The sequence below is a fragment of the Thunnus maccoyii genome, chromosome 6 (assembly GCF_910596095.1).
Source record: "Thunnus maccoyii chromosome 6, fThuMac1.1, whole genome shotgun sequence".
NCBI lineage: Eukaryota > Metazoa > Chordata > Actinopteri > Scombriformes > Scombridae > Thunnus > Thunnus maccoyii.
Window position 1 is genome coordinate 17,899,871 of NC_056538.1, and position 27,449 is coordinate 17,927,319.

Below are 27,449 nucleotides of genomic sequence, written 5' to 3' on the forward strand. Positions count from 1 at the left end.
AGCAACCTTGAACCTCCCTCCTCCACCAAAAATAACCATATTAACAGCAAAGCCTGACCTTTTCCAACCATTACGTTTAATAGCGACCCTTAAACCTTGGCAAACTACAAGCCCAACTTAAAGTTAGATAAACTTAGATCTAAAGATAGATAAAAAATAAAATAAAAGAAAGTCCCTCATCAACCCCCTTGACTTGTTTGTGTTTGTATTTTCTATGTGGTCATGGTGTCAAAACGTCGCCCTTCCTGCGGAACTTTGGCGGCTACCACAGACTTTGCCACACCTTTTACCCCAAAATAACGCTCTACTTTACGTAAGAGAGTCTTGTCTCATCAGTCATGGTTTCCTATCAAGAAAACATAGCTTAAATTATACCCTTGGTGGGGAAATGCATTATTGTTTATTGGCAACAACTAAAAAGCTGTAAATCACTTCATGATGTGGATGGTGTCAGCCCTGCGGTCCCCTGCTGCTCTCACTGAACATCCTCTTTTATACACTGCAAAAAAAATCCCACCTCAATCATTTATTTAAACTTGACGTCTGAACTTCTTAGTTTTTTTAAAATCTAAATAAATAACCCATAAAAGGCTTCAGACTGAGGTGTTTACAACGCAAATTGCGAGTCGAGAAAACATGCCGCTAGTTGCCGCCACCATACCGATTATGTGTCTGAATGACGGACACTTTTTGCAGTGCGGGGCCTCCTGTCTCTGTGTCTGCCCCCTCCTGCATCTTTGCCTCCCTGCGCCGCTCCTCTCTCTCTCTCTCTCTCTCTCTCTCTCTCTCTCTCTCTCTGTGTGTGTGTCTGTGTTTCATACAGTTTTTCCTGGAGGACCAGTCTCTGCCAGACTCCCTCCTCACACACCCTGGACACACAGCTTCAGCACCGATCAACAACCATGGCTGTACGGGACATTGGCGCTCTGCTCGTCGGACTTCTGGTCCTCTTTCACACCTGGGGAGGTGAGTGTCCGAAAGAAGATTTCATGCAGCGGTGCAACACGATGTTTTGGACAGTTGTAGGTGGACGAAACATCACATATACATCCCTAGAAATAAAACAAATTAAGATAAAGTTTGTCATAAGAGAGAGAAATTAGAAACTGTGATGTAGGGACACTTCAGACTGTTTTTTTCTTGCACAATGTGATGATTTGAAAACATCTGTGGAGATTCCCAGGAAACCCTTAAGAGATATTTGGGAACCTAACGGGTCACATCCAGGTCAACTGTTGCCTGCAGGGAAACTTTGCCCTGTGTTGGGAGCAGCAGGTCCTGTGTAAACTGCATATACTGAATGTGATACTACACAGCTCCCCTCTTGCTTACATTATTTTTCAGTAAAAGGCAGTGTAAACCATCCTGTCACTATGTTGTTGTAACCTGGCTGTGTGTGTGTTTATGTGCCTAAATGATTTCTTGAGTAGCCTCCCATTTTTCCTGGGAGGGAAAGATGTCTGTACAATTTAGTAAGATTAAAGCATCACACAATATCATGAAGGCTGCAGCTTGTAACACTAAGTGTATTAAACATTGTAGGCTACAATATTTAGTCTTGGAGTGGACATGACATGAATGAGTTTCTTTTGCACGGTGGGTGTTCTGTGATGCATGAAAATGGAGGAATGTAAACTCTTAACAGAGTAAAAAATGGAAGCAAACAGATTATATCTTGTTATCAGTAAACACAGTTTGTTTATGATGTTGTTTATGATTATGATCATGTCAAAACATATGTTGACATCATGATTATTAGGCAGCTGTTAAAAATTCTTGAATGAAATGATCATAATGAGATTTGCTCATTTCCACGGTACATAGAGTTAGTCATGTTAAGTTTGCTGCATGTATTTTTAGCCACCGACATACACAGAGGTCCGGCTGTAGTCACAGAGCTCTCGGTCTGCTTTCTGTCAGCTCTTGTCTGTTCCCAGCAGTGATCAGGTGGCTTGGTGCTGCCCGGGCAGTGGTGAATACTTCCACTATGTTTCTGTCACACACAGAAACACACAGTCAAACATATTCCCGGAGTGAAGTACAGCTCTCGGCGCAGGAGTTGAAAGTGTGATATTTACATTGAGTTTCTGTGTGAAGCCAAAGCAAAGAAGAAATGATCATCTTACTGCTCTGTTTATCTGTTTATCGGACTACTTTGGCTGTGTGAGACAGTAATAAAAAGTTAGATGGCTGCTTGTGAGATCTATGTTGAGGTGCAGATGTATGTTTATTTTTAGAAGAGCGTGTGAGTGTAGATTTATACTTGGTGTTAAATGGGTGAGAGGGGCACGCAGCCTCAGCTTTCCACATTACAGCTTAATTTTGAAGGACTTTTCTTGTGTTGGTGTACTTTTTACTTGTTTGTTTGAACAAGACAGGTCCATGTGCCCCCCCACATACCCTCCAAACCCTTCCTCTCTGTGTGTCTGACTTCCCTCCTCTCTTGCCCTCCAGCTCTCCCCTCGTCTTTACCTCCCTGTTTGCTTCTGACCATATGAACCTTTCCCCACCTCATCCCTGTATTGTCCTGATCTCCTGTTTAAGTTCAGTGAGACCATTGTCCATGACCTCCTCCAACTCTCCCTGCACTTATTAAGTCTGCTTCCTGGACTTCTTCTCCAGCTTGTTTACCTCCTAAAGTCACGCCTGTCCTTACTTAAATGCCCTCACATCCAAATCCATATCCACCCTGCCCCTCATTGTATTACATCTTCTACAGTAGCTATTTGGCCTGCAGATGATATTTCCATCTCATGACATTCACAAACTTCTTAAATGTGGATACTTTCTGGTTTCTTTAGTTGGTTTAGCTGGTTTCATAGTTTACTTCTGTGATAGTAAACTGAATATCTTTGGGTTGTCGACTGTTGTTCGGGACTCAGAACACAAGAAGACATGTTGTATTTTGGGCTCGATTGAAAACTTTCACCATTTTCTGACATTTTAAAGACCAAACTGTGGTGAAAATTGCCTTACTATGATCAAACGAATGTGCTAGTGAGTGTGCAAAGATAACATTATCAAAAAGAGACAGTTTCCAGGGAGTTAGCAAGAAGGCTAATCTGTGGCATTTAGGTTTCCTGTGTGAGATGATTACAGTTTTTATGGTGAGAAAAAGGTGAAAGATGCAGAGGCAGTAATTTCTAAGATAAGTCATACTTGTACTATCACCAAAGCGTCAAGGTCACCCATGAACTCAGCAATAATGACCAAATGGTTTAGTTAGTTTAGTCTTCAAAATGACAAAAATACCAAAAAATGCCCATCACAATTTTCTTGAGCTCAAGTGAGTCTTAAAATTTTTTCTGTTTTTTCTGACCAAAAGTAAAAAAACAAACAAAGATATTTAGTTTACTATCATAAATAACAAGGAAGAACAGAGTATGTTAACACTGGAAAAGCTGGAACCACAAATTTTTGGCCTTTTATGCTTGAAAAATGACTTAAATCATTATCAAAATTGGTGCTTGCTCATTTTCTGTTGACTGAATTACTAATCATCGGAGCTCTAATCGATTTTATGCAGACTTCAGTTCACACTAGATCATTAACTGAAGGGAAAACCCTTTGTGGTGAAACAGATTCAAAAGGCCTGTTCAGTGTTTTCTCCCACTCAAAAATCTTTAATGGTTAATATCTCAAGCATCTGATGATGTTGGTTAACACCCACTCAGGTCTGAGTTCGAAGGAGCGCGATTGTCTCTGAGCCAGATCTCTGTCTCCAGCCGCTGATGACATCAGAGGAAAGATGGGCATGCTGTTGGGCTCTAGCGGTGACTCTTGATAAGGACACTATTCACTTCCTGTGACATCAGTTAATCAAGCCGGGCCAAAGAGCGGCCACATTAGACCTCTCTCATTTAAAGGTCATCACTCTCTGCTGCTGTGAGGCGCTGTGCCTGGGTTTCATGTGCTCGAAACAACTGCTGCTCTTCAGAAGAAGTGAGCTGGTCGTCGACAATAAATGCCCTTGTTGTGCCTCGACCGCAGCATAGAAAATTGAGGCCCAGCAATCTGGCAGAGGATCAGCAGGGCAGATTTGAAATGGAAGTCCCTAAATTCAGATTTCTCTTCCGGCACATTTCCACAGCCACGACGGTAACTGTTTCGGTTGTGAAGTCGGTTGGGTATTGTTCGGAAATGGATGCGCTTGGTTCTCCTTTGACCTATGGACATACAGTATGTCTCTTATATGTGTATAAGTAAGCAGCTGATTCAGATACACACTCTTGCCTCAAAACCAGGTCCTTGTCTGGTGAAAGTTTGTCACGGGCACATGGTGTCTTATCAGTGTCCTTACATACAGCCTTGAGCTGTTCAGGCACTCTGTTTATGTGTTCCCATGCAACAGACCTTTCAGGACACCACACAGGAAAGGATCAGTCCACCACTGTTTTTGATCTGGGCCCTGACAGTGCAACATCAATCTGGAGATGTCTAAAATTGTTATGGCTAATTTACGGTTGTTAGGATTAGTGAAACATAATCCAGATCCGCAGTGAAACCTGGAGAAGAAACAGCACAAAGGCAAGAGAATATCAGTCTGGTGCCATAAAAAAATAGTAGTACAGTTGAACTTTTATATAAGACAAAAGGACAAAGCTTGTATCAGTGTTTGTCGTATTTGACAACAACAGGAAATCCATCTGCAGGGACGCAGGGGAGCCAGAGCCAATCTCAGCTGGCATTGGGTGAGAGGCGGGGTAGATCCTAGACAGGTCATCAATCACAGGGCTCACATATAGTATAGAGACAGAAAACCATTCTCACTCACAGTCACACCTACGGACAATTTAGAGTCACCAGTTAACCTAACTTGCATGTTTTTTAGTCTGTGGGAGGAAGCCAGAGCAAAACAACAGGAGATCATATCTATAAATCTTAAATAAGTACAGTTGTTGTTGAACATGACTCAGAAGTTTTGAGTGTATCTTTGAGTGGGTCTCTTACTTTAGAAGTGCTGAAGAACAAAGAGACTATTAAAACTATTAAACCTCTGCGCCAAACAAAGCAAGGATGCTGTTGGTTTGAAATAAAATAAGTTAATCAAAGTAAGTTATGTGATTTTTCTCTTTGATAGCATTAAGAGGCTGAACACAAGTCACTAAAATATGGTACAATTTGATTATATAAAGGAGCCTCTGCAACTTTTGAAAGAAGCTTTTTCATACAAATGAAAAATAGAAATTTTAAGCAATAAAACACACCCATCCCCAATTGGCAATCCTTATTTGGTTGAGTACAACTAATGGCTACTAGAAATTTCTGTCTAACTGATGTTACTGTGTCAGTTTTGAGACTTTTGAGTCTTTTTTTCTTTTGCTACTGTTACACCATGTTGCATGAACATTTAAGTGGTTTTATACCACATTTATACTTCACATTCTTGTTTTGTGATTATGGTCCAGTTTGACCTGCTCTCAGTCTGGTTGGCCAATAATGACATCAGGCGACTGTGCGATTAAGTGTGCCATTACCCAGTAATCCATCTAGTAATTACCACTGGTGGCCACAGCTGTTACTCTTCAGCAATACTTTGTATAGGTTGGCTTTAAAAACATACTGTAAGATTATTACTGTAACTGTAGTAATGTGGTAATCTTGTAGTACATATTGGCAGTGATTTCAGACACTATATAAAATGGTTTTACAGTCACAAAGTTATTTGAAAAGTTTTTCTTCATAAAGTGACCAAATAATGAAAAAAAATCAACATTGATTCTCTGGTGTAAAACCAATATTTCAACAAAATTTTTACTACAAATAATAAAACATTTGGTATAATATTTTGTGTTTGAAGCAGTGATTCTCAAACTTTTTTCATGTCAAGGACCCCTAAACTGACACAAATTATGGACACAGACTGACACGGATAACTGACACGGACCCCCATCTGATAAGATTTTTGCTTTTAGATGTTTTGTTACAGAAAGTTTATGAAACCCATGACCAAAATACATTCTGTCATTGTGTTACTTATGGATGGCATTATAGTGAAAATAAATTATTACCCTTTTTGTTGGGGACCCTCTGGAACCCCCTTAGGACCCCTGGGGGTCCCTGGACCCCACTTTGAGAATCACTGGTCTAGTTTTGAACAAAGGTCAACAAGCTAGTTACCCGTGGTTCAGTGGTCATGCTCATTTCTTCAAGTCACAATGTGTGTGTGAAAGTGCTGTAGAGAAGTTACCTCCTGACACATATGTTGATACAAGATAAAATGTTTGTAATGGATTTATTAGTGTTTGTGGGGTATTTTTTTGATCTCCTTAAGCAGCCTTTCTTATCTATTGTTAGGTAAACTGTCCAGCTGAGGACAGAGTTGCCTTTCATTCTGTGTTTCACATGTGAATCACCAATCAAACACACTCACATTACTAATTAGTCAATGGATTTCTGAGTTTTAAACCGTGAAAGCAGAAGAAACGCTACATTTGTTTTCAGGTGTTTTTATGGAAACAATGTTTTGATCCAGTTCCTCCCTGCTGGGCTGTATAATGGCTTTGAAGCTGTGCACTTGGGAGCATGAATTGTAGAAGCAAAGGGTTTCCTTTTACTGTTTGATCCTCCCATTGATGTGAATAACATCCATTATCACCATTACCTGGGTCAATATAGCAAACCAGTGATGGAGCGAGTGGGGGGCTGGGGGTCAGCTGTTATTGGTGGAGAAAGCTCCCAGGACTTTGTGCTGCTGTCATCAGGGCCATTTTGTGTGTGTTCACTGAGTAGCAGCAAATGCTTGTTTGTATAATGTAGTGCAAGCAATGAAACCAAGCCTTGTTGAATGATATCTCAATATCAACATTTATCTTTTGTATAAATCAGCTTGTAACACTTGTTTACTGTGTGAAAGGAAGGAAGGAAGTCTATATTATGCTTTGTTCACCAGAACAGGGGGGAACAACCTTTTTGTCCACATTCTTCTTCTGAAGAGAAAACATTTTTGTTTTAAGCACGTTGGCTTGACAAAACATCTGCAATGGAAGTGAATTTACAATTGCCACTAAATAATTGCTTTCAGAAAAGTCAGATTTTTCTGATTTGTCCACTTTCAATGCTTCTGCCAACAATTTTTTAACACAGTTGGGTTGTATAAGAAACACATTATCAGTGATGCCCAGCACAGAGCCTCAACACAATATCAGCCTTGTCTGCAGATGTGCAATGGGGCATTTCATCTGTAAGTCATATTTGAGGGCCTCAGCACACTTTGGACTGCAGTGTACCCTGATTTATTGCTCTATATTTGGCTGCAGGGTAAATCCATTCATATCAGGCGGTTTAGAGATCACCTTTAGCTAGCGGAGCCTCTGAAGAGCCAGCTCTCCCCTCTGACTGTTACCACTTACTGCTGCTCCAACATGCTTTGAAGTTCCCCCATCAGACGGACAGCTGCATACACCTGGTGCCCTCTCAGTCCTGGCAACACACACTCTCAGGGAGCCCCAGACACATGTCAACACACACACGCACACACACAAAGTCACACTCAGGTCACACATTCAACTCACTGCTACCACTTAATGACCTGTTGTCATCATGTGTTATTTTTGTTAAAGTGGGGTTACTGTTTCACTGCCACCGGTGACACTGACAAACTGTAGAAAATGACTTTCCTCTCTCAGTGTTACTTATATATGACACGTGTTCATGGTGCAATATGAAACTATTTAATTATCTGAGCAATTATTCGTGAGAGGGATGTCCAGTTGTTGTCTGCATTATTGAGCTGCCAGGATGATTGTACTTCACTCTCTGCACCATCACAGCCACAGACCTGATTATCTCTGGAAGTGCTTTGAAATACAATAACAAAGTATGTAGCAGTGATTAGTTATGTACCAAGATCTAATGTTACATAGTATATGTGCAACGTACTTAATATATTTAGGAACAGAGTTTGGGAATCACATCATACCAAAAAAGATAAAGTCTTTCAAACCCAAATTTCTCTTATTTACCAAATTTTTTTCTTTTGGAAAGTTGTGATGGACAGAAAACAGAGAGAAAGTTAAGGTGGTGATATGCAACAGAGTTTTATGGCAGGAATTGATTCGGGGGATGTTTTGGTTATGCATTTTACCTCTTAGTGGGTGTTAAGGCCGAAAGCAGCCCTGCATTAAAAAAAACAAGAACAGAAAGGCTGCGTTGGTGTGGGTGTGTAGCTTCAGGTACAATCCAGGAAGTCCAGATGGAGTCATAGATCCATGAGTTTGAAGGCTTATCAGATGCCAAAAAACTGCACCAGGATTTATAGTATTATGAGGATTTTGCTGCTTTGGAAAGTTAGTCATAATGATCAATCACGAGACGGTATCCATGTAAATCTAGGAGTTTGCACATATTTGATTGGCCAATGCGGCACCTTACTGGATGACGTCATATTGCGTTATGGCAAAAGTTGAGCCAGGTTCAAATTTTTTGCCAGAAAAACCTGCGTCTTGTTTTGTTTTTGTCAGAGCCATCTGTGTTGGCATCATACATTGTCAATTTTTCATGGAGAGCTAAAGTCGGTTTGAACATGACCGTCACTCAAACTTCATTTTTTGGTGTAGTGGTCATACTTTAGGATATTACACTTTCAATGAAAGCTTTGTGGTGGCATTATTTGTGTCAACCATAGAATAAATGTTCCTGTACTTGTACAACCAACAGCAGACATCTTTACCTGTTCACCTCTGAAAGAAGCAGTTATGAGTGTTAATGTGAATCAGTGATGAAGCAGCTTCAGCATGTTATCTTTAATGCACAACCCCCTGGCCATATAGAGCTGATTATTCTCTGTGGCCAAGTATGTATAAATCCACAAATTTCATTAATAATAAATAAATGAGATTAAAACAAGCGTCTCATCTATGTTCTTTTTACACACGACCACTGTCTCGGTCACGGCAGATTAATACGACTACAAATATGGATTTTTCTGTAAACTGTAATTGTGTCTGATTTTGTGTGTCCTTGGTTGAAAAATATTAACATAAGGCTAATGAGCACAAAGTATAAAACCCCCTGACTCTAGCTGCTACTTGATCCCTCATATAACCAGAAAATGAAAACTCACCATTAAGCTTCTGTGCAAACTGGGACATAAAACAGATTAAACGCCTCTCTGAAATCGTCTTGACACTGGGAAAGCAGGAAAACAATAAAATTCCCCACAATGACCTGTCCCTTTAATTTGTTTAGTGACCTCAGACCTCTTTTTATTGCAGAGAGAGAGGCTTAGAGGTCACTGTGGTGGCACTTTCAAACCCACATGAGTCAAAAACAATGAAAATATAAACAGGATGAAGAGTTTTGTGACATCTGCGGATGCTCAGTGGAGTTTTTCTCAATTCTGTAATCTATTGAAACTTGTACACTGTAGAAAAGCAGGATGTAGGCCAGTCCTCTCTCTGACAAATACAACAGGACTGTTTTATATGATCACCACATTTGGAAGGTATTTATAAATCAGCAGACATTTTATTAAGTTGGCAAGTGGAAGAAAGCTGGTATGCAATCCGTATGAAACCCTATCAAACTGTCAGGTGTTGCTTGAACAAGGCACAAAACCCAACCTTTTCCAGTGGTGTTGACTCTGAAATGAAGAGCAGATATGCTGAATTCAAAAGAACTTGTCTTAAAATCGGCTTCAGCATCCCTTCTTGTGTTGTTGTAAATATGAATATGTTGTTCTGTTAGTCTTCAGAGAGTGCAGAGAGGTTACTGTAATAAATGTTATTCCACTCTGTGGGATGGCTTGTTAAGTTAAACTTGGGTCACAGTTGAAATAACAAACCAAAGTTACGGCACTGTGTTGTACTAGCCCTAAAATAAACTCTTACTCTCTAGTGGGTTTTTTCCTCTAGACAAAATGAAAGAACTCTCATCATCATCAGCCAAAAACATCATCTTTATTTAGGAGGTCACTGATTATGGAAGTCATGCTGAAGATGTGAAGAGGAGTACAAATAATTTTTTTAATTACATTTAGGCTTATATGCAATTTCTTACTAAAATTGCCACTTAAACAGTGTAAACCATAGAGAAACATGTTTGCAACTATTGTGTTTTTCCTCTCCATAAGTATGCGCTTTGGATTTTTGTTTTGTTTTTCTGGCTCACTTTGATACACAAACATAATAATTATGGTTTATGTTTGGTCAGAGAGGTTTGTATCATTTTTTACAATCTCAGATAGATGTGTTGACGAGGAATTTGCAGTTTTGAGGTTTCACAGAGGAAGGGCGGTGACTGTTTTATTCTGTTTTATCCTATCAGTCATTAAGTCTTTAGAAGATGAAGTTGTTTAGAGAAACAGTTTCATGAACAAACTCTGAACACATTTTGGCAGCTTTTTGTTACAACTCTGGACTTGAAAAGAAACTGTCTGCCTTGATTTTGACTCAGTTGTGTTCCAAGAATGTAATGAGAATATTGAACACACTGTTGTAATGTTAGCCATCCTAAATGATAACTTTCCAGGTCACCTAAACAGATATCAAATGTCTCCTCTGATTATTCAGCGGGGTTTTTTCTATCTGCACTGTGGCTTCTCATCTCATTCAATTGAGTTTTATTCAAATTTATATTGAATCCAACCAAATTATTGTCTTTGTTCTTAAGAGAATCCAAAATATATAATATACAGATGATCCAAAAGGAAACACACACAGCATCTAAAAGCTCATCTTTGCTTGTAGATAAACTTCAAATACGCCGCTGTCCTTTTCCACTGTGGCAACTCTTCAAAACAGCAGCAGTTTTGTCATATTCGCTCCAAATATTGGAAATCCTGCCGACTGTACCTTTATTATGTCTTGGCGTTGAATGTGTTCTTCTGATGTACTTTAAAAAACTGCAATGCTACATAATGCCGCCAATGTTATTGTACACTTCACATTTCAGTATTGTAATAGAAGTATGTAGATAAACAGGCAACCTAAAGATGTGTGTCTCAATGGGCGCTAAAAGTTGCAATCAAACTTTACCACAACTCAGTGCAAACTATATATGAATGGCCTTTTTTCTGTCTGCATTTCAAATCATAATGTCACAAGTGAATTTTAAAATCGCATTAATCTATGTAGTTATAACCCCTGGTTTCATTCTTATTTTAGTAATAGTCAACATTTCATTTAGTAATACACATTTTCGTTGAATGAGAAGTTCTAAAGGCATTATTTTGGAAATTTTCCAATTCGCTTTTTTTCTCTCATTCTGGGTCAAAGGTCATGTACTGGCCCCCAGGCGAGCCAGTTGTTCCTTCTTGTCAGTCACACTGACTCCAATGTCAAAATGATGGTTTCTACATGGTCTTTTGGCTTTAAGAAATAGTGAGCATTCTTAGGCACTGCGAGGGTGTGGAGTTTTAACAAAATGTTGAAATCGACACCATTCACACTGTCAGAAGGGATATGGGATGTGTGACATATGGGCCATATGTGTATTATAAAATGCATCCGGGCCAAAATTCATTAACTTCAGTGGCATTGCCAAACTCACACGTGGCTTATTTTGTAAGAAAATCAGATAATTTATGTCCCACAGCGCCACAAAACTTTAACATTCACTTTACAAACATTAATCAGACTTTCTGTTGTAAGAAGTTTTACGAGGTGTGAAGAGTCTGCAGTTAACAAAAGGCAGTTAGTAACTAGAAGAGTGCAGATCTTCGCCAGGTGTGTAATTTTCTTATATAGATGTGTGCAAAGTTTTTAAGAAAGTGTTTTGTATAGTATAGTCTCAGATTTCTTTAAGATGCATAGAATAGTGTAATGGTATTGTAACCGAGCCTCCTGGGTTCACCTTACTGTATAAACTTAATAAGGAAACAATAAACAGGACGATGAGTCCAAACTTCTCAATTTAAACGTTATTTATTTAGAACGTTTTGTTGTAACACACCACACAAAATGAAACCTCTCCCTACCTCCCTCTCCCCTCACAAACAAAGAGGAGTCGAATCTCACTCAATTGTCCCTCCTGGCTCCCTTACAGTCAAGATGGTGGTGAAGAAAACAAAAACAGGGATTTATTCATCTCATATCGGGCCTAACTTGAGTGATCATAACATATCGGGTATGGAATTAATCAGCAGATGCTCTGGTTTAAGGTGAGACCAAACTTGTCTATGGATGTCAGTTTTTGAGCAACGACAAAGGCCAAAATGTGGCCTGCAACAGAGCAAGGTGAGCCTTGCTGTTAGTCTAGCTGATTGCCGGAAATGCCTTTTACTATGTCATAACGTATATTGTGAAATGGTGAGGACTGCTGAAAAGAAAAAAGGTTAAGCTTTACGATAGGCCCTTAAGGATTCACGTTCCTCTCTCTCCCTCTCTCTCTCTCTCTATCTCTCTCTCTCACACACACACACAAACACACACACACGACCAAACGCATGATCCCCTCCAGGCTTGTGCCTGGCGGAGATAACAACAACAACATAGATTCACATCCCACTGTAACAAGGTTGACCACTGGAGAGTCTTTTGTGACTCAAATTTCTGCTTTAAGAGTGTTATAATGTTTTTTTTTTACTGTAAGTAATATGAAACCTTAGAAGGAAATCATTTAAAAAGGTGCATCATCCTGAAAACAGCTGCTTTAATGCCTGAATGCAAACATCTTGTTTGTATGTACAGTGTCTCCACACTTGTTCTCCTGAGGATGATGTGAGCTGATGTTGTATGCCTCAGATAAAATGTGATGAGATTATATGAGTCAAATTAAATTTGGCTATGATAATACAGTGCTGCTCTACACAGAGTCTGAGTAACTGCATGAACTGCACAAACACAGATACCTGCACACGGGCGTAGGCAGATTTAATGCTGCTATATTGCCTCGCCCAGACCCCTTTGCTCATACTTTTCAAGGATTCAAGGATCATTTATTTGCCAAGTATAGAAATACAAGGAATTAGCCTTGGTTCAGCTTTTAAAACATGCAAAGACATTTACATTCAGTCAAATCTAAGAAATAACATATAACATAGATACTGTGACACTGGGTGGGTTCAATAAAAATCTATCAAATAAAAAAAAACAATAACATAAAACACAGACACTGTAATCATGACACTGTTACAGTGAGTGGTGAGGGTTGAGGGGGTGATTAAAGTGGCAGGTGCAGGGGCAGATAGCAGCAAGTCTGTAGGCTGAGGGGGGAGTTTGGCTTAGGAGTTAATGAGTTTTATGGTACTGGTTTGAATTGTCCAGTATCTCTTCCCAGAAGGGATGGGCTGGGATATGTGCTGGCTGGGGTGTGAGGGGTCATGGGTGACCCATTTCCTGGCCCTGGAGGTGTGGATGTCATGGAGCAAGGGCAGGCTGCAGCCAATTACTTTCTCCAATTACTGCAGACGATGTGCTGCACCCTGTCTCTCTCTCTTTCTCTCTGGGTGGCTGAGGGGAACCAGACCAGTATGGAGGTGGTCAGGATGGACTGGATGATGGGGTTGTAAAATTGCACCAGCATTTCCTGTGGCAGATTGAATTTCTTGAGTTGTCTCAAAAAGTAGAGCCTCTGTTGAGCCTTTTTACAGATGGAAAGTGTGTTGTTCTCCCATTTGATGTCCTGGCTGATGGTGGTACGCGGGGTGGGGGTGGGGGCGCAAGACAGTGTTGCCTTTTCTAAAGTCCACTACCATCTCAATAGTTTTGGTGGTGTCGAGCTGCAAGTTGTCGGCACTGCACCAGGACACCAGCCGCTGTTCCTCCTGCCTGTAGGCTGATTCATTGCCGTTATGGATGAGGACAATCAGTGTTGTGTTATCAGCGAATTTGAGGAGTTTGATGGAGGGGTTGGTGGAGGTGCAGCCGTTAGTGTAAAGGGTGAATAGCAGGAGAGATAGCACACCACCCTGTGGGGCAACTGAGGAGTCAAGTTCAACATTATTTGGGCTTTAAACAAAAGTCTGGAATAATACCAGCACTTCAGAATCACCTCCACTCACTTTGTGGAGGTGGTCGGGGTCAGGGTTCTGGAGGGGTGCTTACCCATCCTCGTCATGCACTGAGTCCTATTTTTCAGAAAGCTGAATATCCACTGACAGATCAGATCAGGCAGTCCAGCTGGGACAGCTTATGGTGGAGGAACTCTGTTTGGATGATATTAAACGCAGAGCTTTAATCCAGAAACAGATTTCTGGTGTAGCTGTTTAGGGAGTCAAGGTGCTGGAGGAGGAAGTGGAGGCCCAGGTTGACAGTATACCTGTTGGCCCGGTACGCAAACTGCAGGGAGTCCATGTGCAGATCAGTTATGGCTTTGATTTGTCTCAGCACATCAAAGCCTCTTGAAGCACTTCATGACCACAGATGTTAATGTAACAGATCTTTAGTCATTCAGCTCCAAGATCTTGTGCTTTTTGGGGAAAGGGATGATAGTAACTTTTTTGGAAACAGACTGGGACTGAGCAGAGGGACATGGACTGGTTACAAATGTCTCTGAAAACAGGGGCCAGCTGGTCTGCACAGAGCTTTAAAAAGGATGGGGAGACAGAGTCCAGTCCTGGGGCTTTTCTGGTTTTCTGGGTTTTGAAAAGGGGCTGGGTAGGGAGGTGGGTGGAGGTCAGGATGATGGAAGAGCAGGCCCAGACTCAGACTGAGAGGTGTTGAATCTGCTGTAGAATAAGTTGAGGTCATTCGCAAGTTGATAAGTGTCCAAGTGGTGAGGAGTTTTGTTTTTGTAGTTTGTGATGGTCTGCAGTCCTCTCCAGACGGCAGCTGTTTCATTAGATGCACTTTTTTCTTTTTGGTTCTGGGAGTGTTTCTGTTTGGCCACCCTAATGGCCAAACAGAAACACTCATCTGTGTGTCCACTTTTAAAGGCAGAATCTTCTCATTCACAGACACCGACTCATTGACTGGCTGCTTCACGTTGACTTCTGCTGGAGAAGTTGACCCTTTTTCATTCGGACACTGTGATTTATGCGCTCCTTCAACTCTTGTCTGTGCTCTGAGGTCAAACACACACAAAGCCTTCTCTGTCCCTCTGCTGCTCGGCCTCCCCACTCCTCCTCTGGTTTCTTTTGCTTTTTTAGTGAGATAGAGATGAGACTCCAGTGCTGCTCATTTACCAGGATCCATGGCTAATTACTGCAGATTAGCTGCTGGATTATTGTCAAGTGAAAGTGATATATCGCTAATAAACCCCATCATCTGTTCTCCTGTGCCTCTTGTTGCGGGAAGTGGCTGGAGGGTGCAGTTGTGTTGGAGTCTGGCCCAGAACGTTGGCTTTGTTTTGTGGATATCTGCTGGGCTAACAGAGATGTGAGCTTCAGAAGTCAGTTGCTTCAGCAGATTCTGGTTGTTCCTCAGATCTGAAGTTGTCCTCTGGGAGCTTGACTGGCACAAGTGGAGACAACAGGGCCTGTCAGGATCTCTGTCTGTTCTCCCATGGTTCAACACCCTGCTTAATAATGGATGTTGTTTTCCTGAAATAATGCTCCGTGGTGATCTAATGCACATTAGGATCCTTTTAACCTAATGCAACCTATCAGGCCTCAGCCATGACACTGTGCCGCTGACTCCACAGAGCAGAGTGTTGTGGCTTCACATTGTTTAGTTACAGTACATTGCTGGTAGTAGTTAACTTTTGTTAACTTTTGTTCTTCTCTCTGGCTTTAGTGTTTGTCTATGTGATGATTAAAACCACAATTTATAGTCTTTTACGTGACGTTTAGGTAAACACCAAAGCTTGAGTTTTATTTTTTGTGCGTCTTCTGATTTAACAGCGATTATCTTTCTATATAGGTCACACCCGACATTCAGCAGAAAGTGGGCTGATATAATTTGATTCAGTTTCATTCATTTCATTTTAATCAGCTTTCTCCAACTAGAGACAACTGATGCAGTCAAAAGAGATCATTGTTTTCATCGCTCTGTTGCTTCATCATGCTGCTCAAACAGTGGGGACCTCAGATCACAGCATGTGAGATATTTTAAATCGACCTTTTTATTTGTCCTGTGATAAATAGGCAAAGCTTTTGGCAAGGAGAGCATGTGAGCATGAGATGCATTCACATCAACCCTGCGCTGTTTTTTCGCTACAACTTGAGATGACGTTAGTGTGATTAAGAACAAGTTTCTCCAGGCAGTTTGCACAAATAACCACTTTCACTTTTACTTGTGAATCTGCTGTGTTGGGGATTTATATTTATGCAGCCAGTCTCTAAAGGGGATTTAAGTGGTATCTTTACCTATGTTATGTGATTTAGTACCCTTTGAAACAGGACGTTGTGTCTGGACACCACAAAGTGAGGAATCAATTATTTACTCATTCTTTAGTAGTGTGTAGAGGAGGCACACATCCAAACTGTGTGACCATTTGAGTGGGTATTGTTATTATCAGTGCAACGTGAGATGACCTATGAATAAACATAAAGTAACAGTTTTATGTGGAGTTGAAGTACCAATGCGGCCATATAATGCGTTAATATTACCTCCTTAATGTGATTTATTTCCTTTTGACACAAACAGAAAGCGGTCAATCTCAAGTGTAAAACCAGTGGGTTACTGTCATGGAGAGAAAAATAGTTTGGGATAGCATTGGCAGAAATGTGTATTTGGAAAAAAGATTGTGATGATTTTATTGGTTGGACTTTATAGTGCGGCATGAGGTCACCACTAAGGATGCACTTCTGGATGTCTTCTAGGAAGTTTTTTATGACGTTAAAGCGTCCATTTCATGGGATCTTAGCTCTTTCAACTCATCGTGACCTACAGGGAAAACTTAGTCAGGGTTTTTGTTTTAAAATGACAAATTGCTGTATTACATATGAATAACACTTAAGGGCAACACATACTGGTTACATATGACATGCATCAGAACAAATGCACCTTTTGTTTTCTAAGTAAACCCACACACTAGCGGCATTAAGGCACATATGAATGATGTGACATTACAAGATGTAGCCGGTGTGTTTCCCATTTGTCTCGGTATAACACTGGCTCCTTAACAGAGCTGATTAAGTTTGATGAATATCACTTAATTGCACACACACACACATACACACACACATATAGAGTATATTCACAAACCCACACCTGTACATGCACATTAAAGAAGCTTGTCATAAAAGAGCAGAATAATGATCCTGAGATTTATTATTGCTACTTGCAGTATCCACCAAAAAAGGAGAGAATTGCTGCCGAGTACCTCATCCTGTGAGTCAATGGGTAAAAAGCTTTCAGTGTGTGTTTATCAGTGTGTGTGTGTGTGTGTGTGTGTGTACGTCTACGTGTGTGTGTGTGCAATCTATCTTTAGCCAGAATATGCCAGCAGCAAGCAACGTACATCTCATACTTGTGAAGCCATGTCATGGGACCCCTCTCTCTCTCTCTCTCCCGCTCCCTCTCTGTGTATCTGTACCGCCACAATCAAAAAAAAAAATACTGTCCCTGTTGGCCTTTCCCATACTTCCAAGCAGCTTGTGTTATTTTATTTCTGCCTGCTCACAGCACAGAGTGGCTGATATGGAGACCATTTTGTAGTCTGGGACGTGGGAAAGAGGATGGAGGGGGCTTTTGTACCACCATGGGAGCAGGCATGAGGAAGTGGCCCACTGAGATCCACTCACGCACGCACACACACACACACACACACACACACACACACACACATACACATGCAAGTAGGCATGGATTTGTGAAATTGTGAGAGTCACAATGTTTTTTTTAATATCAAAGAAGTCATGGAGTTGGACATGGGAAGCTGACTGCATCCCACGTAAAGTCATATGAACAAACTTAATGTACTTTACACAAACACATATTTTATGTGTGTGTGTGTGTGTGTGTGTGTGTGTGTGTTGTGGGGTGGTTGGGTGGGGGGACATATCAAAATAGCTGAGTGTGGAAAGTTTGAGTAAAGGGGAGTGCGTCTTGTTGCCAAGTAGTTATCAAAGGCTGGGGAACAGAGTGAACTCTCTTTGGAGTGTAACTGCATAGGGAAGACCAAAGAGCTGCTTATCAAAGAGGGATTAGCCTCAGGTCAGTGCAGTGAACCTGCACCGCTTCTCGCAGCTCAAGGCTCGTGGTTGGATCTTTGCAGCTGTGGTGTGAAACTGCTCAGAAAAGATTTTGATGCTAGTCCAGCACTCTTCCACAAGCCCAGATGACTTCATTATCTTAGGTGTTGATTGAAAAGTAGTTTGCAGTGCACTGGTACTCAAACTGAGGGGGTCACCTGATCAAGGGGAAAAATTTGTTTGGTTTGAATCTAAAGCTGAAAAGACTTGTTGTGAACACAGGTGCAACCAGTGACATACTTTATTACATTGCAATAATTGCTGGAACTGAGTCATTGTCATTAGTTCCGCCTGTGCTTTTCCTGCTGTAACAAGGCAAAACAACTGCTGTGAACAGATAATGAATCTGACGACAGGATTTCAAAATTGAGTTTAGGAAGACTGATTCGGAAAGCAAAATGTAATGTACAAGATGAACAGGAGTTTTGACAGGAAGGAAAATAAAAAATCTGTGATTCTCATCAAGCAAAAACACGAGTCAAAGCCAAAATATTAAGAAGCGTCACTGTCAGTTTAACAGAAGAGCCTTGTATTATACAAACTTTGGCAAGCTCTGGTTTGGGCAAAATTGAACTTGCATTTTTCATTTGCAGAACTTAACAAGAAACATGCTTGAAAATAAACATGCAGTTCATTTTCTTTACAGTGTTTTCTCAATACAATTCATCCTGACTCCTTTTGTGACCCGTTTCCACAATGTTGTTACCAGTTGATAAAAAAAATTGCTCACTTTTACACACGCTTTTAACATTAAATGTCTGATTCAATCAAAATTATAAAAGAACATATTTTGTCACTTACCACTAGTTTTGGTTTTATTTGCCCAGGTTTTGAGATTTCTGTCTCTAAGGTGGATAACTCAGAGCTTTTCTTAATTACTTTCTCCTGAAGAAATAGTCTTATGAAAACAGTTGACATCTCTGCAAATTATCAGTTTTCACAGTTTATTTTTGATGCTGTTTAATTTTAATGAAATTTCATTTGCCTCCATTGTATTATGCGATTAATTCTGTAGCACTTCGAGTGTCGCTATGAATGAAAAGTGCTGTACAAATTTATTATTATTATAATTATTATAATTATTATTATTATTATTATTATTATTATTATTAATATTATTATTATTAGCAGAAATGTCAGAGGCAGACACCTGATATTTGGGTGAACGGATCCTATAAAAGGCATCACAAGCTTCACCTTACAACGGCATTTGTCTTCTGGTGAACTGCACTGCCGGAGCTGTCAGGCATTCATTGCCTTGCTCGTTGACACCTTGATGCTAGTTGTTAAGGGAATAAAGAGTTTTTCTCCTCAACTTTCACACCTCAGCTTAAACCTGCTTCTCTGACCTTAGGTGTACCTCCACCGACACTGTTAGAAGTGACTTCATGAGAGACCCATTCAAAGCTTTATTACCACACTGTTGCAACAGTTGTGACTCAGCAGAGACCCCTGAAAGATGGACTGGAGTCTGGCGTGCTGAGAACCGAGCCAGGTCTAGCCTGAGCTGATCTCTACAACAGGTGGTCTGTTGAAATGGAATATAGCGTCAGATCTCCAGGAGAAATCAGAGACCGATGTGACTCCCTCCCTCTCTCCCCCCGTTGTGTGGTCTTCTCTGATCTTCTTCACTGTATTTACATTCTTTGTATCCTTCGTCTCCTCTGCCTTTTGGAAATCGTTAATTCTGATGGCATGTTGAGTGGATACTGCCGGCATTCGGCTCCAGCACCCTGGGGATCGTTGTGTGTGTGTGTTAAGGATAGTGTCTGGCAGGTCAGTGTGACAAGTTGACCTTATTTTTTCTCAGGCATCGTGGGAATGTGCAGTTCACTGTGGTTGCTGCAGCTGCCACTGTCCGTCTCATTGTCTCTGCACGCAGCAAATAAAAGATCACCTGAACCCCACACAGGCTCTAAACACAGCACCACTCGGTTTCCACTTACAGTTGTGTATGATATGTCTGCAAGGTTTATTTTTTCTGACTTACTCTATGATTGGCAATGACATTCGTTCCATCGGTCCACCCCTGAAATATCTCAACAACTATTGAATAGATTGCTATGAATTGTTGCACAGATATTCATAGTCCTCAGAGGATGAATCCTACTGACTTTGATGATCCCCTGATTTATCCTCTAGCACACCATGAACTTGACATTTGGGTTTTTAGTGAAATACTTTGGCACCTATTGGATTGATTGCTATGAAATTTTGCTGAGATAATCAATGGTGTCTACAGGATGAAGCCTAATGATTTTGCTGATCCCCTGAACCTTCCTCTAGCGCCACCAGCAGGTCAAAATTTTCACTTATTTTATAAATATCTACTATCTACTGTACTATCTAATCACATTTACTTATGGATCGATCTTGTACAGACATTCATGGTAGAGTCAGGTGGTGGAAAACGGCCCCCCGCCTGACAGGTTTGAGAGCGGCTGTCACAGCTGTCAATCATGATGTCACACTGCCTTTTTCTATCGTCAAATAACTAATTAAAAGCAAACTTGGACAAACACCAGCGTGGTAAGAATGACCTAAAATGACAGAAACCATGTTTGGGAAAAATTTATTTGATGTGTACTTAGATTTTTTTAGTTTGGCTCATATCCCATCTGCTAACATGGAGGGGGCGGGACTTATGACCTATACTGCAGCCAGCCATCAGGGGGCGACGGAGACATTTTGGCTTCACTTTTGGGTAGTTATCATGACTTCCATCTTTATATATAGTCAATGTGGTGAACACGATAAACATTTTTCTTGCTAAACTGTAACATATTAACATTTTGTTTGTGTGCATGCTAACATCAGCATTTAGTTCAAACCACCACTTTGCCAAGTCTTCTTTTAACAAGACGTGCATGAAAAATGCACATAATTTGGAACAGATAAGTACATCTGGTTTACTAATCTGAAATCTTCCTATTGTGGTCCACAGCTAAAACTCTGTAGTTCATCTGGAGTCCAGTTTCTAGATGCTATTTCTGCAGGGTGCTGTTGGCCAGTCCTCTTCACTTCAGCAGAATTACTGTGTGCAGCCAACATAACGGGAATACAGGCATCAGTCTGCCGAGAGTCACAACAACAAGACTAACTTTGGAAATGTCTGCTCTTGATGCTGTAACATTAATAAACTCACTAGAGTCCTCATTAATAAATGAAAACATTGATAATTGGCAAAGTAAACAGGATAAAAAGAGGCATGCATATTTATGAAGAAAGAGTGAAACACACCGGGTCGAAGAGCCTGGTGTCGAGGGATTTATGGAAGGATCCCTAACAAGCTTCATCATGAACTCAGGATCAAAGAAGCTGTGAGTCTCAACACAATTACAGCTTGCAAGATTGTTAGTAGGATTTTAAAAATACCTCAACAAAATCTTTATTGTTGAAAAAATAACCACAGCAGTCATGTATATTTATCCCTCTGTGCTGCAAAAAAAATCTTTCATTTGAATGGCTTATTTGTGGCATTTATAAACTCTGCTGCATGTTGAGTTTATGGAGAAATGTTGTTGCGCCAAGAGCTGTGTGGGGGATTCATTAGTCAGTGAGAGTCCTTTTCGTTCTGAGTGGCCGATTAAAGCCAAGAGCCCTGGCATGGTGTGTGTGTGTTAAGATGCCTTGGGGTGCATCACAGCACTAATGTGATTGATGAACGTGTGACAAGGCCTTTAGTGTCTGTGTTTTCAAGAGTTTCTCATAACATTCTTTTACGCCATTCAGCCGAGATAAGTTGACCCGAAGTAAGTGGGGCTACTGTTCTGGCAGTGGATTGATGGAGGGGAGACTCGAATTTGGCTGTCTGTCAATCCCTCAAATATGTCGATGAAGTATAAAGTACTCCTCTCAGTACTTCAGTAGATATCCTGTCTCCGTTAAAAGGCCCAGTCAGAGGCAACTGGATTTGTTTTATTTGCACTACAAAACAAGATTTGGATGCATTCCTGTTTACTTAACCCTAATTTTTCACTAAGTAGCTTTAAATTCAGAAGAAAAAACATTATCTTCCGCACTGTATGATAATATCACATATTTATTCTGTATCAGTTTCCATAACTTCCATGACTTGAAGCTATATAATGCTCATAAGTGAAATGTTCAAACATTCATCTTTACATCAAATGAAATAGATTTTTTGTGCATATTTTTATTTACACATTTTCACATTGTTCAGGATGAAACAGTGGACATATTTAGAAGCCGTTTAAAATAAAACTCTGGTTTGAAGTTGACTGTGTCATAATGTGCCCACAGACGTTCACACAAGACTAAAACAGAACAAGAAATTACTTTTACATAGTACTAAATATGTATTTCAAGCATTTTACCTTCCTCGTGTATGTTAATGAAGTGGACAAAATATTAGGAACACCAATCAGTATAATGCACCCCAGTACACCACCACCACCGACTATGACCTTGATAATAAAAATAAAGTAGAATTATCATCTTTCCGACAATGTCAACAAAAACTGAAAATGTTGAAGCTTCGTAGAAGTAGAATTTATGGCAGAGCTGTTGTATTGGATTGCATTAGATTGCACAGGTCTACTTAATGAAGTGGCCGGTGAGTGTTTATTAGCTAAGATATCACTGTTCTGAATTGCTGATATGGTGCAGCGTTTCAGAGCTACAGTTCCAGCTGCATGAGCTGAGGCAGGTCAAGGAAGGAAAGAAGAAGATGAAGAGAGAGATGGAAAGGTATTATTCTCTCCAGTCCAGCCAGTTTTCAGCTCATTTGTTTTTTGATTTATATTGAAAAAGAGAAAAATGCTTTTACATCTTTCATACGGAACTGTTTTCTATCTAGATTTGAGCACCGGTACTCATTCTTTATCATATTAACAGCAAGGTAACAATCTTTGGGACTGTGTAAATATGTGTCAATTGGAAACAATTAATTAATCAAAGCTTAAAATAATAACTCAAGTGTAATATTATAGATAGTAATGGTTCAAGTTTGATAAAATGTGAAGGGATGGCACCTTTTCTCACTTTAAAAACACTAACTGGCCTGATAACATGTGCATGGCTATAACTGCTGCACTGCTGAGTGATAATGCCAAATGCCTCTTATTATTTATTACTGTTGGCTGTGTAATTCATGGATCAACATCAGACTTTTAATACCAGTTATGCATATATATTTAACACAAGTCAGAGAGCTGGTGAGTGGAACGAATGCAGCCTGAAAGTAAAAGGTGCCCTTGTGTGACATGACTTGAGTGAACTCCTCACCCTGCAGGAGGAAAATGAAAGTGGAATGCCAGGGAACGCTGGTTTGAGGTTGATGTTGGCATTCGAACCTCTCAACATTTCCATTTCTCTGCAAGATACTATAAGTGTGCTATTGAGGGATTAGTGTGATAAAAGTCAGAGGCCTCAGCGACGCTCAGAGAACCAAACACCCTCTTCTTCACACATCTCTCTCCCCGCCCTACCTGTGTCTTTCTATCCTCTCTCGCTTGTTTTTTATCTGTTTTCTCAAGTTAACTCTACACTCTATTCACCCTGCTCAGGCCTATTTACATCCGCACAAAGAGCAGCCTGACTGAGGCACTGTTTTCCCATGCTCCCTCTCTCTCTGTCTCACCATATCCTGAAGTAGGGGTGCTAGTTGGGTCAGTGCACTGTAATTCTGCTGTGTCATGTAAGCAAATGAGCTTGATAGGCCATTTTTTACGGTATTCTTAGATGTGACAGGGCTGGAGACATGCCACTGAGCTGCCACTTCTTTTTACCAGCATTTTTTGGTGGAAATATTTGGTCCCAAGTAATTAACACTGTGATATGCATGCTGTGTTTCAGTACAAAAATGATTGAGAAAGTATATTTATGATATAGTTAGAATTAGATGTAATACAATCCTGGTTATTTTTAAGCTGATAAACAATGATGCTCCCATGTTTCCTCTGTTTTTTGCTTCCTTTATATTGATACTGTTTCTCGGCAGTGCTATCACCTGACAGAATAAGCTAGTGAGTGATGGCAAGCAATTAAAACTAAGTTCATGACCGAACACACACACTCATAGTGAAGCTCTGTTGTCCTGATTTCTGTCCTCCCTTTTAATATAATATTCAAACTTGTCCTGTCATAACTTAGTTCAGTGGAGTCTCTGCCCTTTCTTTCGGGGCCATGCCAGAAGTAAATTGAGCATGAATTGGAGTCTGAGTTGGGGAATCTTTGGTATGTAAATATTAATACGGTACCTTAAAATCTAACCTAGTTATAGAAAAAACAGATTATACGACGATTCTCTGAAATGTAAACAAAACTGCCTGCGCTCTCTTTTCCAGGTTAGTGGATCCTAGACTGTGTAGTTCCCAGAGAGAGCAGAAAGGCTGTGAAGGACTAAAATAAGTGTTTGGAAATAGTTTGTGCTGTGACATTTGCAAACCATGTAATAATGTGTTTAGTGCTGTAGTCGAGCCTCAGGTTCAGGTCAGTAGTCACTTGCCCCTGGTAATAGTTAGATACAGCTCAGAGATCTTGGCGTATGTGTGTGTGTACCAGATCCTGTTGCATGTCCAACTCCCAGACAGACAGGCTGAAAGATCTCAGGTTGTGCGTGTGTGTGTGTGTGTGTGTGTGTTCCCTTTGACCTCAGCGATCATCCTGTCAGTCACTTGTGGTTACTTTGATGTGAGTTTTTCTCTGATTTGAGGAAGTGCTTCCTTAAAGCTTTTGCCTCGCTAGCAGCAAAGAGTAAGAACGATAATGTCAGCTGACCTGTCTATCCTTTTAGAAGATATCTCAACAACTAATTCCCAGTTTAGAATGAAACTTTGTATAAATATTTACGATCCCAAAAGGATGATTCAACCTCTGACCTCCATCACAACACAAGAAAAATCTAAATCTGGTGCACAGGTTATCATGATATTTACTGAGTACATTCATGCTCCCCAGAGCATGAAACTTTATCATTTTACACACTCCATGAGCTTTCCTATTGTCCCACCCTCAGGGCAAAATGTTCACGTTTCCACTTGAGATGTGTCTTAATCTAATGGGCAGACTGCCATGAAATTTGCTCTTAAGGGGATAAACTCCTTTAATGACCTTTACTGGACCAGCACCACCCAGTCAGTATCCTGTTGATTCTGGCCAGCATTTTTATATTTCATATTGGTGTAATGGACATTTAAACAACATCAGGCTTTGAGGGGTTGGTATGATTTAAATGAAGTTCCTGTGGGATCACTAAACAGTGTCTGAAACCCCCTGCCCCACACCTTTCTGACATCAGAAATGGGGAGCTTTCTGAAACTGACAACTACGCTTTATTTGGCTCTGTCTACAGCAGAGAGAGACAGAATGTGGTAGCAGATGGTGGTCTTTTATGTAATTTTAATAATCTATCACATTTTTATTGTAGATTCATTTACAATTACAATTTTGCACAGGAGTGAAAGGGTAGAAAGCATCTACTCATCAACCCATACGGACCTTTAATGTCAAAGTGAAAGCATATCTCTTAAAAGGATACACCTAAAGCCCCGCTGCTGCAGCCAGTTGGTTTTAGAATTAATCATATGTGTAGTCAAGGGGTTTCAATTGGCTGTAGTATAAATGCACTTACATCTGGAATGTATCAAGAGAGAGAAAAGATAAACAAAAAAAACAAGGAGGTAAAAAGGGAAACACTATGAAAAGATGGGTGTTCAAATGTGACAACATTTCCAGAAGTCATTGTGGTATCATGTTCTACACCTGAGCCACCGTTCTGCCACCAGTCAGATCAGTGTCAAAGAGAGCGCAGAGCGTTTATCTGTTTTGAATACCAGTTAATGTGTTGAAGGTGGACGTCCCCTCCTCTCCTTCACTGATGACCATCTGTGGTCTGGGCCGGTTGCCAGAACAGACAGAGGGAGGGAGGGCAGGTCGACTGCAGCCCGTCAACCTTCATGGTTAGAAACTCAAAACAGATCCCAGCCTTTGAACAACGGCACGCCACATCCCATCTGTCTACTGTACCTGTCAGAGGGAGGCTTGATGTGTCTGTTTGAAATATATGTTGGGACTATGAATGTTTAAAAATATACAGTATTATCCTGATTTAAGATCTTGCAAGATGACCCCAGTCTTGTCTGCAGATCACATGATGGTAGTTTTCTCTGTTTATACTGTAGCAGGTTTTCTGTTATACATACAGAAAAAGGTATAAGTGCAGAGATTTTATACAGTAGATGTGGATAAGCAGCCACAGAAGCCTGGCAGGAAGCTTTGTTATCATCACTCTCCTCAGACAGAAACTGATTGTTATGTCTACAATGAAATCAAAGCCTTTTGTCAGGATACACAATGTCTCTGATATGACTTCCCCTTGAGATAATCTTATCCTATCTGTTTCTGCTCTCTTTCATAAGGGCTGTGTTGGGGGGTTTATTTTGTCTTGTCAGTAAGTGTACCTAATTTTGTCATGCCTTTGAATGCAATCCACTCTTAGTGGGATGAGCTGTGTTTTTGGGGGAAACAGCTGAACTGAGATGTTTATTTCTGTTGAGGGATCACCTGCAGCCTCGGAGCTGCTCAGAGTCTGGCGCTCTTTAAAGCTCGATTATCAGCACTGACACACCAATGGAGATGTGCACATGTGTGTACAGTATGCGTGTGATCCAGACTCGACTAGCGTTATAAATCAAAGCTAAAAATCCCTTTTAACTGGTATGTTTTCCATATATATATACAGGAATATTAAAAGAGCTTCTCTCAATAGAAGAGTTTTCTTTTTACTTTGATGTAGGAATCATTTTATTAACTGATATCACTGAATTCATTTTTTAACTGTTATCTTTGTTGTCTCTAATCATACAAGTTTTGATAATTCAACATTTTCATCTGTTTAACATTAGAAAATAAAAATCACCTATCATGAATCGAGTATACTCTCATGCTTGATAATATCACATGTAATGTGTATTCTGTATATGTTTCTGTATAACTTCATTGATGCTTTTTATATGCTCATACTGATGGAACCTTTCAAACTTTTGCTTTCATAGCTGCATGTTGACATCAAATGGAAAAATTGTAGATTTCGTGTTCATTAGAGCTGAAATGATTAATTGATTAATCAACTAGTAGGATAATTAATCAGTGGCTATTTTGATTATCAATGAATCGTTTTAATGATTCCAGATGATTTATTATTTTTAGTTTGCTGAATCATTTTTTGTGCATTGTTTGCCTTTATTAGATAGTGATAGTAAAGAGATGACAGGAAACAAGAGAGAGAGATGGGCTTTAGAAAATTGTGTTTAATTAACTATTATTTTTCAAAGGTAAATCTCCTCTCCTCTCGTCTCATCTCGTCTCATCTCCTCTCCTCTCTTTTCAGGTTCAGCAGCATATATTTACTATAGTGGACAGAGCACATTCCCCTCTCTAGTGGAGATGACACACTCAGCATGTGAAATTG

The 27,449-nt window shown here is 40.3% G+C and overlaps 1 protein-coding gene across 3 annotated transcripts in view; it reads left to right on the forward strand.

The window, feature by feature from the left end:
• The first annotated feature begins 232 nt into the window (after positions 1–232).
• Positions 233–27,449, forward strand: part of mcamb (melanoma cell adhesion molecule b) — a 42,306-nt gene continuing 15,089 nt past the window's right edge. Inside the window, exon 1 of one of the 3 annotated variants that reach the window (XM_042414262.1) lies at positions 233–966. In XM_042414262.1, the coding sequence (XP_042270196.1) occupies positions 903–966 (64 nt within the window). In that variant the 5' untranslated portion in view covers positions 233–902. The remainder of the gene's footprint in view (positions 967–27,449) is intronic. The other 2 variants (XM_042414261.1, XM_042414263.1) reach the window with 2 other exon arrangements.